The sequence below is a fragment of the Giraffa tippelskirchi genome, chromosome 2 (genome assembly GCF_054371585.1).
Source record: "Giraffa tippelskirchi isolate mGirTip1 chromosome 2, T2T-mGirTip1v1.2.pri, whole genome shotgun sequence".
NCBI classification, from domain to species: Eukaryota; Metazoa; Chordata; class Mammalia; order Artiodactyla; family Giraffidae; genus Giraffa; species Giraffa tippelskirchi.
The window spans coordinates 50,134,362-50,149,570 of record NC_137276.1 but is presented as its reverse complement, the minus strand read 5'-3'; the positions used below and the strand labels follow the sequence as shown (position 1 = coordinate 50,149,570).

The 15,209-nt window shown below is 45.2% G+C and overlaps 1 protein-coding gene across 2 annotated transcripts in view; it reads left to right on the top strand.

Annotated features, from left to right (window-relative positions):
* WDFY4 (WDFY family member 4) overlaps positions 1-15,209 on the top strand; it is a 226,034-nt gene that overhangs the window by 100,080 nt on the left and 110,745 nt on the right. For both annotated transcript variants that reach the window (XM_081561673.1, XM_081561666.1), the window contains exons 34-38: positions 1,174-1,331; positions 4,258-4,496; positions 5,314-5,435; positions 6,914-7,099; positions 7,833-7,969. In XM_081561673.1, coding sequence (XP_081417799.1) covers positions 1,174-1,331; positions 4,258-4,496; positions 5,314-5,435; positions 6,914-7,099; positions 7,833-7,969 — 842 coding nt within the window. The remainder of the gene's footprint in view (positions 1-1,173; positions 1,332-4,257; positions 4,497-5,313; positions 5,436-6,913; positions 7,100-7,832; positions 7,970-15,209) is intronic.

Sequence of the window (15,209 nt, the reverse complement as noted above, 5' to 3'; positions counted from 1 at the left end):
AGCGACCTCCTGCCAACCGCTGACTCCAGAACCCTAGAGGAAGACTAGGCTGCAGGACTGTGGGTGCTTTAGGAACCACAGGAAACTGCCCTCCACCTGTCTGCAATAAGAGCTCAGTGACTCTGCCCGGAGACCCCTGGAATGGCCTTCTTACTACTTTCCATGTCACCCCTGCCATTCTTGATTCAATCAGAGACAGAAAGTCCTGACCTCTGGGCTAACATCAGTTATCCTCTAGCTTCAGTATAAAATTTTCTTCTTACGAGGGGAGTCAAAATGTCCACCTGAATTGAACATTCTTCTGCTCCCCTATGCCTGGGCACAGTAAACAATTCTTAAACGAACGAACCTGGATGAAGATGCTGCCATTGCCCCAAAGAAATTAAAATTGAAACTTTATTCAGAACATTTGGTTCTGGGGCAGTTATAACGTCCCAACAAGATTATACAAAAGTCCTTTCTGTGGTTCCTGAGCCATGGAATGCTTAGTGACATGACTGGTATCCTGGATTCCTCTTGCCCCACAGTGAGGAAACCCTTACTTTTCGTTTTCTGGGCTGAGTATGGTAGGATAGTGGAGTGATGAAAAGTGTAAGCTTGGTAGCCCAGTTCCGAGCATGGCTCTGTGACTGAATGGTGGCGTTACTCCAGGCAGAGGTCTGACCATATGAATGAGGAGGACGGTCATGGGTAACTTAGAGGGTTGTTAATGAGGATTAACTGAGATGCTCGCATCCATATCTGAGCACAGTGTGTGCTGTGTTGGTGAGCACAGATGGCTGATCTGATCTTACAGCTTCATCCTCTTCCCCACATAACAGCAGGGACTTGGGTCACCATGACAGCCTTCCCATTACCTATGCCTTAAATTCTCATCCACTCTTCTTCCAAATGGTCACGGGAAGACGTGCTGCTCCTCACTTTCCTCCTCCCACTTGAATCATATCACTGATTGTTCAATATCACTTTAAATAAACATGTATTCATTGGGTACCTATAGTGTGTAAGATCCCATTTTTGAAGCAGCAGTTATACAGAGGATTACAATGAGATGTACAAAGGTGAGTAAAATGTGGCTGGTTCCCAAGAGGGGCTTGGAGAGTGTTGTGCAGAGAAGGCAGTTCAGACTGCTGATTTCTCAGCCTTGGTCTGTCACCCTCTCCCACCCCCCAGGCAGTAGAGAGCCTCAGCCGAATGCAGAAGCTGCCGCTGCTCCTTCACTTGCCACCATCTCCTACTTCATCCAGAAGCTGGTGGAGAAGCTGTACAGTGGAATGTTCTCAGCAGACCCCAGACACATCCTGCTCTTTATCACGGAGCACATCATGGTGGTAAGAACCTCACATTGGCCATGGTGGTAAGGTGCCTGCTGAGGAGGTGCTTGTATGACACACTGCTGATTGCTGTCCACTTGGTCCAGACTGACCTGCTGTCCTTCCTGAAAATAGAATCTGAGATGGGTGGGAGGAAGGAGGAGGACCTTTACCACCCAGGTAACACTTAGTGGCTGTTGAGCATCCTGCAGTGTTCTCACCTTGGACCGCCTGAGATACATCTCAGTGATCGGGGCCACAGCCTGCTGCACAGGCACCTCAGCTCTGTCCTCTACTAGACGCTGCACACCCTCTTTGGGTTTTTATTGTGAATGTTAGTTTAATCTTTGTTGTTGTTCAGTTGGTAAGTCATGTCTGACTCTTTGCGACCCCATGAGGAGGCTCCTCTGTCCTCCACTGTCTCTCAGAGTTTGCTCAAATTCATGTCCATTGAGTCGATGATGCTATCTAACCATCTCATCCTGTCTCCCCTTTCTCCTTTAGCCTTCAGTCTTTCCCAGTATCAGGGTCTTTCCCAATGAGTCAGCTCGTCACATCAGGTGGCCAAAGTATTGGAACGCCAGCCTAATTATTGTTATTCCTCATCAACAAATGGTCAAAAAGGTCTTTATGGCCAAAAGTTCTATTTCATTTTCTTCTATAACATCCACTTCCATTTGTCATATTTGGGGCTTCCTGAAATTGAAACCAGAGTCTGTTTTTATCTGGTCCTATTTTTCTTGCTTGTGTTCTCTCTCTTTCTCTAGATCTACATACATATCCATGCATATCAATGTGTGCCTGCAGATACATGCTTATATGTAAATCTGTGTGTGTGTGCATGTGTACACATTCTTTATTTTATGTGTGTACACATGCACACACACAGATTCATAAAATCTCAGAATGCCAGAGTTGAACTCTGTTTTGGTCCTTGCTGCTTCCCATTTCATTCTGGAAACCTTTCTTAACAAGTGGCCATTCACTTTTTTGTGAGGGGCTGTCTGTGTTATAAGGGGGTCCAAGGCAGCAGGACACCTGTGACGGTTGGAAAACACTTTCTCTTACAAGCTGAAATCTGCCTCCAGAAGCTTGTGCCCATAGCTCCCGGTGTGTTCTCTGCAGCAGGATCCAGGAAAGCCCCTCTCTTTCCTCTTCATGCCTTGTAGAGACAGTGACACCAGTGTCCCCAGCCCCTTCTGTCTGTGGAGGCACCTGCATACTCCGGAACAGGGCCTTGGAACAGTTCCTAGAGTGGTATTCAGTCTGGCTGATGCACAGTTCTAGGCAACCTGAAAAGAAGGTATTCAGAGGCTTCTTCAAAAATAACTCCAAGAAAGGAGAAATATCCCTTGTCAGCTCAAAGGGGATTAAAATCAGATTCTTGGGAGGTTGTGTTGAGAATGAGAGTAGCCACCGAGCTCCTATGTTAGTGAGTTTGGTTTCCTATTACGGAATGCCATAGACTGGGGAACTTAGCAGCAAACATTTATTTCTCAGAGTTCTAGAGGTTGGGAAGTCCAAGATCTAAGTGCCAGCTGATCTGCCAGGGCTCTTTTTCTGGTTTTAGAGATGGTCATCTTCTCACTGTACCCTCAATATAATAGAGAGAGGGAGCATGCAAGCTCACCTGTCTCTTCCTATAAGGGCATTAATCCCATCCCGAGGGCTCCATCCTCACGACCTAGTTACCTCCAAGAGATCCCATCTCTAAATACATCCCATCCCATCTCTGAATACATCACATTACAATACTAGGGTTTCAACATATGAATTTGGGGGTGACACTAACATTCAATCCACAGCGGCTCTCTAGTGTCAAAGCAAATACTCAGAGCTAATACCAAAGAGTTGGTGCTCCTGGGGCTGATGTGTGTTCAGCAGGGTGCCAGGCCCCAGGACTCTCACTACCCACATCTACCACCCTTCTATCCTGCTCATCACCTGTGACTCTCACAACTCTTAACCTCAGTTTGAAAGATGTGACCCATCTTTCCAAGGGGGAGAGGATGATGTGGAGGAGGAGAGGATGATGATAAAAACATGAGCCCCAAATCCAGCAGATTTAAATAACACTTAATTAGTATAAAACTTGCATTACCTATGAAATTTGAAGAGAGCAATCTAAAAGTAACAAATGACCTTTCTAATCTACTGGAAAATTTTGCACATAGCATTTGTTCTATGAATTCTTTTCAACAAAGTCAAACAGATGGATGGCTTCAATGTTCAGACCACAAAATCAGGACCTTCTGCCTTAACCCTTTAAAATCTCTCACATACTGAAGTCCATGGATATTTGAGTGCACATCTCCTTTAGAAGATACAGTGGTTAAGAGGATGACTCAAGTGTCTGGTGTAGGTTTTACTCTTGCTGACCACCTATCTCTCCCATCTCTCAAACTCTCAGCCTTTTTATCGCTGAAGTGTGATAATCTTAGTGTCTACTTCATGATGTTGTTATGATGTTTAAATGAAGCAATATATATAGACTTATGCAAATAAATCCAAAAATACTTAGCATGCTAACTGGAATAGCATAACAATCTATGCCTGACAACAAGTATTAATAGTTAATAACATGTTTTTAAAGCTAGATGCTATTAGTAGCTCGTTCTTGTATACGGAATGTCAACTGTGTTACATTGGTAACACGGAAATCTCTGGTCCCCATGTCTGCTTTACATAATTTGACTGTGGTAAACTTTTAATTTTTTATACCAATTTTTGGTAAACTTAAATGTTTGAATTCCCTTTATTGGCCATCCACTTAAGTAGAAAATCCAAGGTAGAGGAAGTAGTCCTTTTTTGATTTCAGAAATGTCACGTTTTGAAATACAGAAAAGAATCTGAGGTTGTGTCATTTTCATGATTAACTGGGTTGGTATCTAAACTTCAAAGTGTTCCCAAGTATGTGTGTGTGTGTGTTTATTTTATGACACAGGTCATCGAGAACGCCTCTTCTCAGAAGGACGCTGTCATCAGTGCTCTGTACAGCAGTTTAAATAAAGTCATTCTTTATAGCCTCGCCAAGCCCCACCAGTCCCTCTCCGAATGCCTCAGCCTTCTCAACATCCTGGGCTTTCTTCAGGAACACTGGGACGTTATGTTTGCCACCTATAATTCCAATGCCAGCTTCCTCATGTGTCTCATGCATTGTCTTCTGCTGCTCAGTGCAAGAAGGTTAGAGCTGCTCTCCTCAAATCCCTCTATATGACAAAGTGACCTCCAAAATCCAAAGGGGTTTTATCCCAGGAATTTCAATAATGGGCATTCTCATACACTGGTATTTTTTCATATCTTTGTTTCTCATTTTTGGTTCAATCCGCAAACATGTACTGTCTATTCTGCTTGGTTGGGTGATGGGCCCAGATAAGAGGGTACTTGGACATGAACACCCCCAGGAATTCTTGAGCACGTGGCCCATAGGGAACCTAAGATGTGAACCACTGCATCCTACTTAGAATCAGCTATATGACGTGAGATTCCAGCAGAATATAAATACAGGGTTCTTGTTCAAAAATTACTAAGAATCTCAAGATTGTGACAGCAGAGCCCAAGCATGGGACCCTTCTGAGTGAGGACCACACACAATTGCACGAATCACAGGCCCATGAAGCTGGCCCTGGCCCATTCCACAAGGAATGAGATTAGTGCCAAGTAAAGGCAGATTTCAATGTTTCGGGAGTCTGCAAAAAGAAATGACCAGTTTTCATGATGGGGAAACCAGGAGAGGGTGGAGGGGGCCTGTTGGGAGCCTAGATTGGATTTAATATGAGGAATAAAAGGACAGCTTTTTTTTTTCCCAGAATGCTTCTGTAAAATATCTGTCATGGAAATTGTCATAGATGCTGCTTTGACTTGATTAGACAAGTTTTTTTTTTCTTTTTTCGAGTTGATGAGTTTTTACTGAGTTTGCAGGATAATTATTTGTAATAAAGAGCAATGAAATGATCCCAAAGAAACTGGAGTTCATGATGAGCAATCTCTTCTCTACTAGTTATCCAGAAGGATTTGGATTGGAACCCAAGCCTAGAATGACTCCTTATCATCAAGTCTTTCTTTCTCCAAATGAAGACGTGAGAGAAAAAGGAGGGGAAGAATTCCCAAGCTTGAACGATGGTACATTTTATTTATTGCTTGTTTGGGGAGGAGTAGATGGATAGTGGTAACTGCTAGGGTTGCATTTTTCATTTTTTTTCCTAAGACAAGGGAGCAAATACTATGATGAAGATTCTTTAAAGCCAGAAGAGGTCCTAGAACAATGTAATAATATAGCAAGGTAACGTGGTAGAGAATAAAATTGGAATGATCTTTGTATATAAGAAATAGAATGATGGACGTTTGTATGGACGGATAAAGGGAAAGTTCTATGGGACTTGGTGAGATTAAGAGCTTTGTATACTAACTAAAGCCTGAGAACTTCACTGTAAGTTGATTTAACTTCTTAGCTGATCTCTTGACTTTTCTTTGGACCACTAGATGTGGAAACGGGTATGCTATCTCACTCAGTTCAAGCCATTACCTAGCTGTCTCTCAGCTTTCTACTCTAGAAAATGGGAGTGAAGTAAAGCAATAAGATATTTGGCTTGCTGGATTTTATTCTTGGATTTGATAGCATCAAATCAGGGTATAGGAATTGGCAGTTTTTGGGGGGAAGAAAAGGCAGCCAGATCCATGTATCTGAGAAATTTCTCCCTCTTGATCCAGAATGCCTCAGCAGACCTTCTTCCGTCACTTTAGTTGGCTGACTGTGACACTTACCTTGTGATATCTTGTGATGCCAGATGGAAGGGACAAGGGCCCTTATTTTCTGGTCAGACTTGTGCCCAAAGCGAGTGCTCAAAAATCTTGTGTGTTTAGAGTTTACTCTGCTGCAGTCTTAATTACAGCATGAATACTTGCATTTGGGGATTTAACTAGTAGCATGGACTGAACAATGTCCATTCCCTTGGGGTGAGAAAAACAAACTATAGAGGCTGGTACTGAAGAGGGAGCCAAGTGACACAAAATCAGAAGACAGGCACAGTTAAGAGTAGAAGGTTAGGCACAGAGCAGTTACAACTGGCTTACTAGATTTGTCCATCTCCCTGCAAATCCTGGGCACTGGATGGGCAGGTAATTGGAAGTATGAACAGGGAGTACTGGCTTGGTTCCTGGGCCCCTGGACACAGTCTTAGGTTCAGTGTCCATCCTCCTGAGGGGCTAACATGAAAGTCAAGGTTGGAAGGAGCTGTTTTGGGGGAGCTATTTTGTAACCTAGAGCTTACACAAGGTATCTCTCTGTTTGGTATCTAACAGGATTGGGGATGGGAGAAAGAGGCTCATTGAGCCCATCAATCATGTTTCCCAGCTCTAGACATGTGAGGCAGGCAGGACTTGGTGGTGGAGATGGGGGAGAGGCCAGGTCACAAGGATGTTGGTAGCTATTATCCTTGTCCTACAGCTCTACATACTGACAGCTTTCTGGCTGGAGCTTGCAAAGCTGAGGTGATGTTCAAGAAAGATGCACATAAAAGGAACATGATATGCCGTCTCCTGGCTTTCTCTGGGGGAAGCACTGAGGCTGCTCTGATCATGTGATGTACTCTCTCCGTTAGTTCAGCACAATATCCAGAAGACTGTACGGGCTCTCTGGCAGCAGCTCGTGGCACAGAGGCGGCAGGAACTGGAGGATACCTTCAAGATTGATCTTTCTGTGAAACCTGGAGAGAGTGAAGTGAAGATTGAGGAGATCACCCCACTCTGGGAAGAGACAATGCTCAAGGCCTGGCAGCATTACCTAGGTCTCTGTCTACTTGGCTTCAGGGAACAGAACTTCTGAGTCTCAAAGAGCCGGGCTCGCCCAGAGTTCCACTCAGGGCCCAGAGCCTTTTACACCACACCTTCTTCTCTCTCATCCCTTTGGTGGGTGGGATTTACATCACCGAAGCCTCATTAAGTCTTTGCTCAAAGAACTAATGCTGTTTTGCATCTCAGATGAAAGGAAGGCCAGAGGTGCCAACCAAGCAAGCAGATTCTAGTAATCTCTTAGAGGAAAGGGCCACATGTCAGAGCTCTGCCTTGGACTATGGGACTTAGGGTTTTAGGTCCTGCCCTGATATTCACACATCTGGTTTGAAAACGTTGTGCCAAGTCATGCAGTGACCTGGAGTCTCAGGTTTTTCATGTTCCAAGTAAAAGTCTTCATCCCAAAGATATTAACATCTTTTGCATTCTATCAGTGACTCAACATTTTTACTCTCATATTAGTCAATGCCATTGTAGGAATGATGTCTTAAGTTTCATTTTAAAGAGGTCGTTACTCACAAGTTATGACTCACATACTTGTTTTTAAGTTTTTCGGCATCAAAAACTTCATAATGATTCAAACTTTTAGACTAGGTTGTTTCCCTTCCTGGAGATAGGCACACTGGGCTTGTGCCCCTGGATGGCCCTTTGAAAGCCAAGCAAGCTATAGAAATCGTGTGTGTCTCCCTCTTAGCTTCACCTCTGATGTCTCTGCTTCTCTATCATTAGCATCTGAAAAGAAGTCACTGACCAGTCGCTCAAATGTTGGACACCACGGCAAAGTTTCTTCATGGAGTGGAAGCTTGTCCTCAGCCATGAGGCTGATGCCTGCGCGGCAGACCAAGGACCCTGAGTGCAAAGCAGAGGTGAGCCCAGACACCTTTGCCTTAGAAAACATCAGACATTTGCTTCAAATACCCATATGTCATGTCTTCTCTCTCTCTTGTCACTGGATATGATCTGCTTCCGTGTTCTTCCAAACATTCAAGGGTTAGGCATTTGGCTTCCCAGTAGAGGCTACATCTAGGGGAGTCAGGTCTTAGGTTAGCTTTAGCCGGAAGTTAATTTGGGCTCCACTTGAGTGCCAAGAGCAGCTATTCCTTAAGGCATTAAAACCCAAACCAATCCTCATGCCCATTTTCTCTGAGTCAGGTGTACTACAAGAGCCCTAACCCACAGCTCAGTAGGAGCTGGGTGTGTGGGCGCAGCAAAGGGGACAGAAGTGCTGGGTGCCATTTTTGGGAGACATGGTGGGTGTTCTTGACCATGTGGGGATGAGCCATTGGGGTTTTCTAATCCATGTCTCTAAAACTGCATATCAAACCAATCTAAAACTCAGTAATACTGACATGATTTTGTGTGTGTGTGTGTGTGATCGTGCATGCTGTGGTAAGGAATCTGGAGCACAGTAGGAGTTAGGGGTCTCTACTCCATGATGTCTGGGGCTTTAGGTGAGATCATGAGAAAACTCACACATCTGGGGATTGCTGCTGGCTCTGGCTGAGACTGTTGACCAGAACACCTACACATGACTTCTTCATCCGTCTTCCTTACTACCTAGTGGCTGAGTTTTACATTTCCATAGTGAAGGAGAAGAAGAGAGAGGAAAAGGGAAAAGGGAGAGAGAAAGGTGGAGGCCCCATTGCCTTTCATTACCCAGCTTGGGAAACTATGCAACATCACCTCTGCAGCAGTCCTTTTTCGTCCAGATAGGCACAAAACTCTTTCCGGGTTCATGGGGAAGGCAAAAGACTCTACCTCCGAGTAGGGAGGTAGCAAGGTTCTGCAAGAGCACATAGTATTGGAACTATTGCTGAGGCTCTCCTTGGAGAACACAATCTGTCGTATATTCTGATGCTGGGGTCATTGACTTACCTCTGAAGAGGCAGAAGGTAGTCCTTCAATAGTCACAGCCTTAGGATCAAGAGACCTTGGGAAATTCACTTAACTCCTCTGAGTCATTTATCTCCTGACCTCCACAGTGGGACAAATACCTGTGAGAAACTGTGAGAAGGGACTGCCCAGGGAGTGCGGTAGATGGTTGGCAGATACATTACACAATTCGAACTCTGCCCATATAACTTTGGAGAGTGAGGTTGACTCCATATGCTACGTGCTCAGAATCCAGGCCCTGCTGTCACCACAGGTCTATTGTCCACTGTGGTCAGTGCCTGATGGGGAGGGCATCCAACGATGCTGGGAGAAGAAAGGAGTGAGGGGCTGCCTGCAAGTGCCCCAACCTCCTGGGGAAGGGGAGCTTCTTCTTTCCAAGCTTCAGAAACAGTAGACTTTGGGACAAGCAGAGAAAGCCCAAGATGGAAAGGAAGACAGAAAATGAAATTGACTAGGCTGGCCGGGCCCGTGGTGTTCAGAGCTGAAGGCAGGCTGTGTCCTAAGACACTGCTCATTATATTTGTCTACAGACTTACTGGCTGACTGAGTGAGTGAATAACTGAGGCTTCTGTGCCAGCTACATCACACAACTATTTTTAGACTCACTTTATAGATGTGTGATAAAATCTAAAAAAAAAGTCAAAGGCTTTGCAGCCAGGAAGTGGCAGGGTGGAAACAGGATCTTCATTCATAGTCTCTGCACTGCTGAGCACACACTTAGACAACTCCATAACCTCTCAGAGCTTCGATTCCTGAACTTCAAACCAGAAATGTGTTCTGCTTACATGAGACTATGTGGAAGCACTTGGAATGTATAAGTGCTTTAGAAATAGAACAGTTTACAAAATTCCAATTTACTTTATAGCTCAAAGCGAAGACCATCCCGCATGTGGTTCAGCTGCCCCAACCTTGAAAGCAGGAACATCCCTACATGTGCCCAAGCACTTGCTCCTGACCAGTGTCATTTGTAGCAGGAAGGGTCCAGCCCCTCTTCCCTGGGCTTCCCTGAAGCTTCTAACTCCTTGACCAAGTTAATTGGTCATGGTCCTCAGGAGGAGGACAGGTTAGTCAGGCTGGGCAGCTGGGGAAGTGACAACTGGGATGCTGGGCAGGCACATGTATTTTATGGGAACCCCTGCACTATTGATACTGTCTCTTGCCAGTCACTGTCACTGGAACAGTTTAGTGGCTCTGAGTCCTATGGAGGTCTGTTGAGAAACAGCATAACTGAAAGAAGCTTGAGTAGACAGCTATGTTTGGAGCCATGTCGGTTTACAGATGACTTGTATAATAGCAGTTTGTTCTTGGCTCACATTGAGAGATCTGGAAGAAAGAATATTTGAAGTTGGCTTTGTCTTTGGTGAAGGCAAACTGCTGAAGATGTCTTCTACAGCAGTTGAGGTCTCATCCGTCCGTTCATTCACTCCACAAATTTTTATTGAGTGCTTATTCAGTACTCTGCTCTAAGTACTGAGATCACAGAAGGAAAAACCAGCATATTTTCTGCTTCCAAGGAGACTGCATTCTAGTAGGTGAAGATAGACAATAAAAAGGTTGGGGTGCTAATTGCAATAAGGAAAAATGGAGCAATAAGTGAGATAGGGTGAAGAGAGAGGTACTGGGCCACTTAGATGGAGGTGGCCAGAAGTCTTCTTTGGTAGGGAAGTGTGAGAGCAGAGAAATAAGGAAGGAGAGGAGCCTTGTGACTCTGGGAAAGCGTGGTCAGGCAGGGAGGACCACCGGGCAAAGACATTGAGGCAGGAGTGTGTTGGAGGTCCTAGGACAGCAAAGACCAATGTGGCTGGACTGCAGTGGGGACCAGACAACCTCAGGGTACATGTCCCTCAGCTGTTGGCACCAGGAAGGACTGTGCTTTTCCGCAGCAACTTATAAAAAGGTGAACTTCTGACACTGTCATATTTTCCTCTTTCATTTGGGCACTTGGAAGCCAGAGAGATAAGCGTGGCCCAACTTGGGTAACCGCACATGCCCAGTGGGATAAATTTTTGCAAACACATGTACAAGCACACATGTATTTGCACACACTGCTTCCTTCTTGGTTGAGCCCCATTTTACCTCCAGCCTATCTTTTTCTATAGCTTATTCTGTCTTGTGGAATTTTAAGACAAAGTATTTTTGAAACAAAGTGGACCATGCTTTAATTAAAAAAGAGTAACTTCATCTTTGCTGAACAGCATCTCCTACCAGTAACTCAGTCTGGGATGGGTACAGTTCCTGGAAGTACACAGAAGGTTCTTAAAGAATGTGCAGGGAGCTGCCCAGGGCTCTCCCTTCTTTCTGTGGGAAGAAACTAACCAGCTTATAGAGCCCGCATCCGTCGCTCATCCACGCTAGATGTGTTTGTTGCTAACAGAAGGCACAACTTCTCAGGTACATATGTACACTGTGATGTCATAGGATAAGAGCACAACTATTTGCCCTGGGGTCTGTTTAATTATTTTTAAAAATTAATTTTGATTATTACAGCTGATTACACCTCAGTGAGCAATGTAATTTATATTTTCTAATGTATCCCAAGGAACATTTTGTACAACACGCTTTTTGTTGTTGAAGGTTAAAGACTCCGTTATTGGTTTTTCCCTAAATATGCCCACATCATTAGTCCCTCCAGTGAGAAGGTTGCCATCTGGAAAAAGCAGCATGGAGACATTATTCAGGCACAAGTGCATGAAATTGGTGTTTCTGCATCTTCTGTCTCTCTTCTGGAAAGAAGAAGCTTGTAATTAAAGGAGTTGGTTTTGAGGAAACATTATTCATTTGGTGTTATTCCTTATCATGTCAGTGGCTGACAGCTCTATAGCACTGATAAATTGTTTCTTGAAGGGAGACACACAATATACGATTCCTACTGCCTTATACCTAGCTTCATTTTCAGTAGAAAATGCTTTCTTCTTGGCAGGTGAGCTGAACTTTGAGGCAAGACTGATATGATAGATGGTATTTCTTCTTTTTCTCCCCCTGAAAACACTAAACACTAAACTTTTTCTCCTCCATCACAGTCCCTTCTGGGATCAGAGTGTGAAGTCATGGTCTCTACCAGGGTGAAGGCTGTGGGCGTAAGTGTGTTGGACAGAGGTTGGGACTCTGGGCTCCCTTGAGGTCACCAAAGGCCAACTAAGAGTGTCCAGGAACTTTATTATGCCCCTCTCAGCTTGGAGAGATCCAGAGGGCACACTCTGACCAGCCATCCCTCTTCACAGCAGTGGGAGTGACTTTGATCACCTGCTCAGCTTCAGACTTTCGTGTTTAAAAATAGGTTGGAAAAACACCAACAACCAATGAGGGTTTCCTAGTTTTGGCAGACACACCTTGTTACGGGAAACTAGGTGAGGGGTTGACAGGGATTCTGTGTACTATCTTTACTACTTTTCTGTGGATCCAAAATTATTCCAAGACATAAAGTATGCCATCTTCTGGGTTTTTTTTAAAGCATCAGCAAAGAGAAAGTGGGCACATGGAACATGGGAGCTGGAAGTCAGGTGGGAAGGGCTTGTGAGGATGCGTGGATATGAAGAGGGGGATAGTCATGGCAGCTGCAGATGGCAGGATGGGCATGGAGGCCGATTAGGGGGGCACTGAGGGTTAAGCAGGGGAATGGCATATTTCTAATTGTATAGGTTATTTTGGCGTTTAGGACCCTTGAGAGAAGGGACAATCTGGGACAAGCTGGACAAGCATCATTCACATGGGAGATGTTGGAGGCTGCAGAGGCAGTGGTTGGAGCAGTGGAAACCAAAGAACACACAAGGGAAATTGTTTAACCACAACTGGGATTAGCAAAACAAAATAAAGGGCCACCAAAGATGGATCCTAGCTCCAGGCCTCTTAAATCATGCCATGAGAATGGAGTGCCCTCACGAGTGGGAGGTGTGTGATTCAGATGTTTTCTGGGGCTCTGCGGAGGAGGGGAAGGAACAAACCAGGGGGCCAGCAGGTGGATGTTGGGGGCTACTTCTGTCCCATAAGGAGGTGGGAGCCCCTCTGGGTGGACGCAGGCTCCTGACCTGTGTCTTGTTTGGCAAAGCACGAGCCGGATTTCACCCCACTGTCCTCCTGTGATTAACTGTACCAATGTGGACAGATGTCCCATGCAGGGGCCGTGTACACCTCACCTAAGCAAACTTAGAAGGTTTATAGCAGAGCAAAAGGGTGGAGAAGAGCTGGGCCGAGTCTGCCACATTTCCCTGGTTTTGGTGATAGCTGAGCAAGTTTTCAGCTGCTGTTTTCAAAGTCCTTTATTAGAATGTTGACATGGCCCACAGAGGGAAGCTAGGGCCCTATTAGAATTAATAGAAAAGAATGAGAACTCCCTGAAAGCCAGAGAAGGGCACAATGCAGTAGCTAAAACACCAAAGACAAGTTTTTTGCCAGAATTTTAGGTCTGCCCTGGCAAGGACACGAAAGCAGTAGGCATTTGCTCCAAGGCCCCATGAGGTTTTCTAAAGGCTGCCCGGTGGGTGACCCCCTGCCCGCCTAGACACACCAGTTTCCTGCAGTGCCCAATGCCTAGGGGCCTTGATGATCTCCAAGACTGGTCACTTGTGTGGGTAGCATGACCATGGTCCTGCTCCTAGCTACTTCCCTGAATGTGTGCCCAGGTCCACTACATCCTATCCCCAGCCATGGAGCAGCCCTGCCCCTGGTGGAGGAGGAGATGCTGGCTGAGACCAGCAATGGGGTGATAGCTCTACTAAAAGCAGTCTTGACTCAGGTCCCTAGCAAGGAAAATGACATTTGTGACCATCCACTCTGCGAATGTTATCCATTTTCCTTCTTAAAAATCACTCTGGAAATTTTCAAACAGATATATAAGTAGAGAAAATAAAAAATGAATCCACATGTATCTATTCATCCCTTATCTTCCGCAGTTTTCAATTCCTGGCCAATCTTATCTCTTCACTATCCCCACTCACTTTCCCCCTCTGCCCAGAATAATTTTGAAGCAACTTCCCAGACATCATATCATTTCATGTGTAAATGTTCCTTTATACTTATTTTCTCTTTAAAGAAATCATGATGCCCAAATTAAAATTGCAGAAAAAGAAGGAAGAGTGCAGAATGGAAAGCTTGAGTGGTCACTCTGGGAGTGATCAAGCCACTCTCTGTCTTGCTTCTGGCGTGTTTGCATTCATCTCCTGCTGCTGAGAGATTTTGGTCTTGCTGATGCTGAAGGCACCATGAGCCTCTGAGAACCCGCTCCCTTGTTTCAGGAAGGAGGGTGAGGTCTGATGGGATACAACGTTTTCCGGTTTAGTGTTTTGGCTCCTTCATTTCCGAGGGTGAACAGCCCTTAAAGTTGAAACCTCAGGTTTCACTCACCTGGGGAAATGTATCATAAGTCAGGAGTGCCCCAGTGCTGGGAAGAACTTTTTGATAATAGCAAAGAATGGGCTTTGAAATGACGGAGAATTTAAGTGGTGGGGTCCGGGGGACCAACCAAGGAAGTCAAAAAGCAACGATGAAATCAGAAGTTAGAATTCCCAGAGATGTTCTACTGTAAATGAATAATGTCATAATCTGTGGGCGGTTTGGAAAAGAATTTCCAGGCACAGAGTATTTCAGAAAGAGTGAATTTATTAAGAACAAAAAGCAGAAATAAAGAGGGCGCCGCAAGCATAGCAGGCAGACCTCCTAACAGACCAGGGAGAGCCGACTATTAGAACAGCAAGCCGGCTCAAGGGAGAGCTAGCCTATTTTTATAGCCTCAAGACAAAATTCTTGCTGGAAGAATGTCTTTAGGTGATTGGTTAGGGTTTTTACCTAATATGGGGTCAGGGAGCTGGATGGTTTAGATCAGGAGGGCTCATGGCAATGATTGCTGTGGGGTTCAGTGAGTTCCCGAGATGACCTTGGTGTGGGGCTCTGTGTCTGTGTCCTCAGTACGAGGCCTTGCACCTATGACCTTGGTATAAGACTCCACAAATTGTAGACAAAAATCTTTAAGAGGGAGTGTGCATGTGTGCATGCTCAGTTGCTCAGTCCTGTCCATTCTTTGCGACCTCATGGACAATAGCCCCCCAGACTCCTCTGTCCATGGGATCCTCCAGGCAAGAATACTAGAGTGGGTTGCCATTTCCTATTCCAGGAAATCTTCCTGACCCAGGAATCAAACCCATGTCTCCTGTGTCTCCTGCATTGGCAGGTGGGTTCTTTACCACTGCGACACCTAGGAAGCCTTTTAAGAGGGTGTAG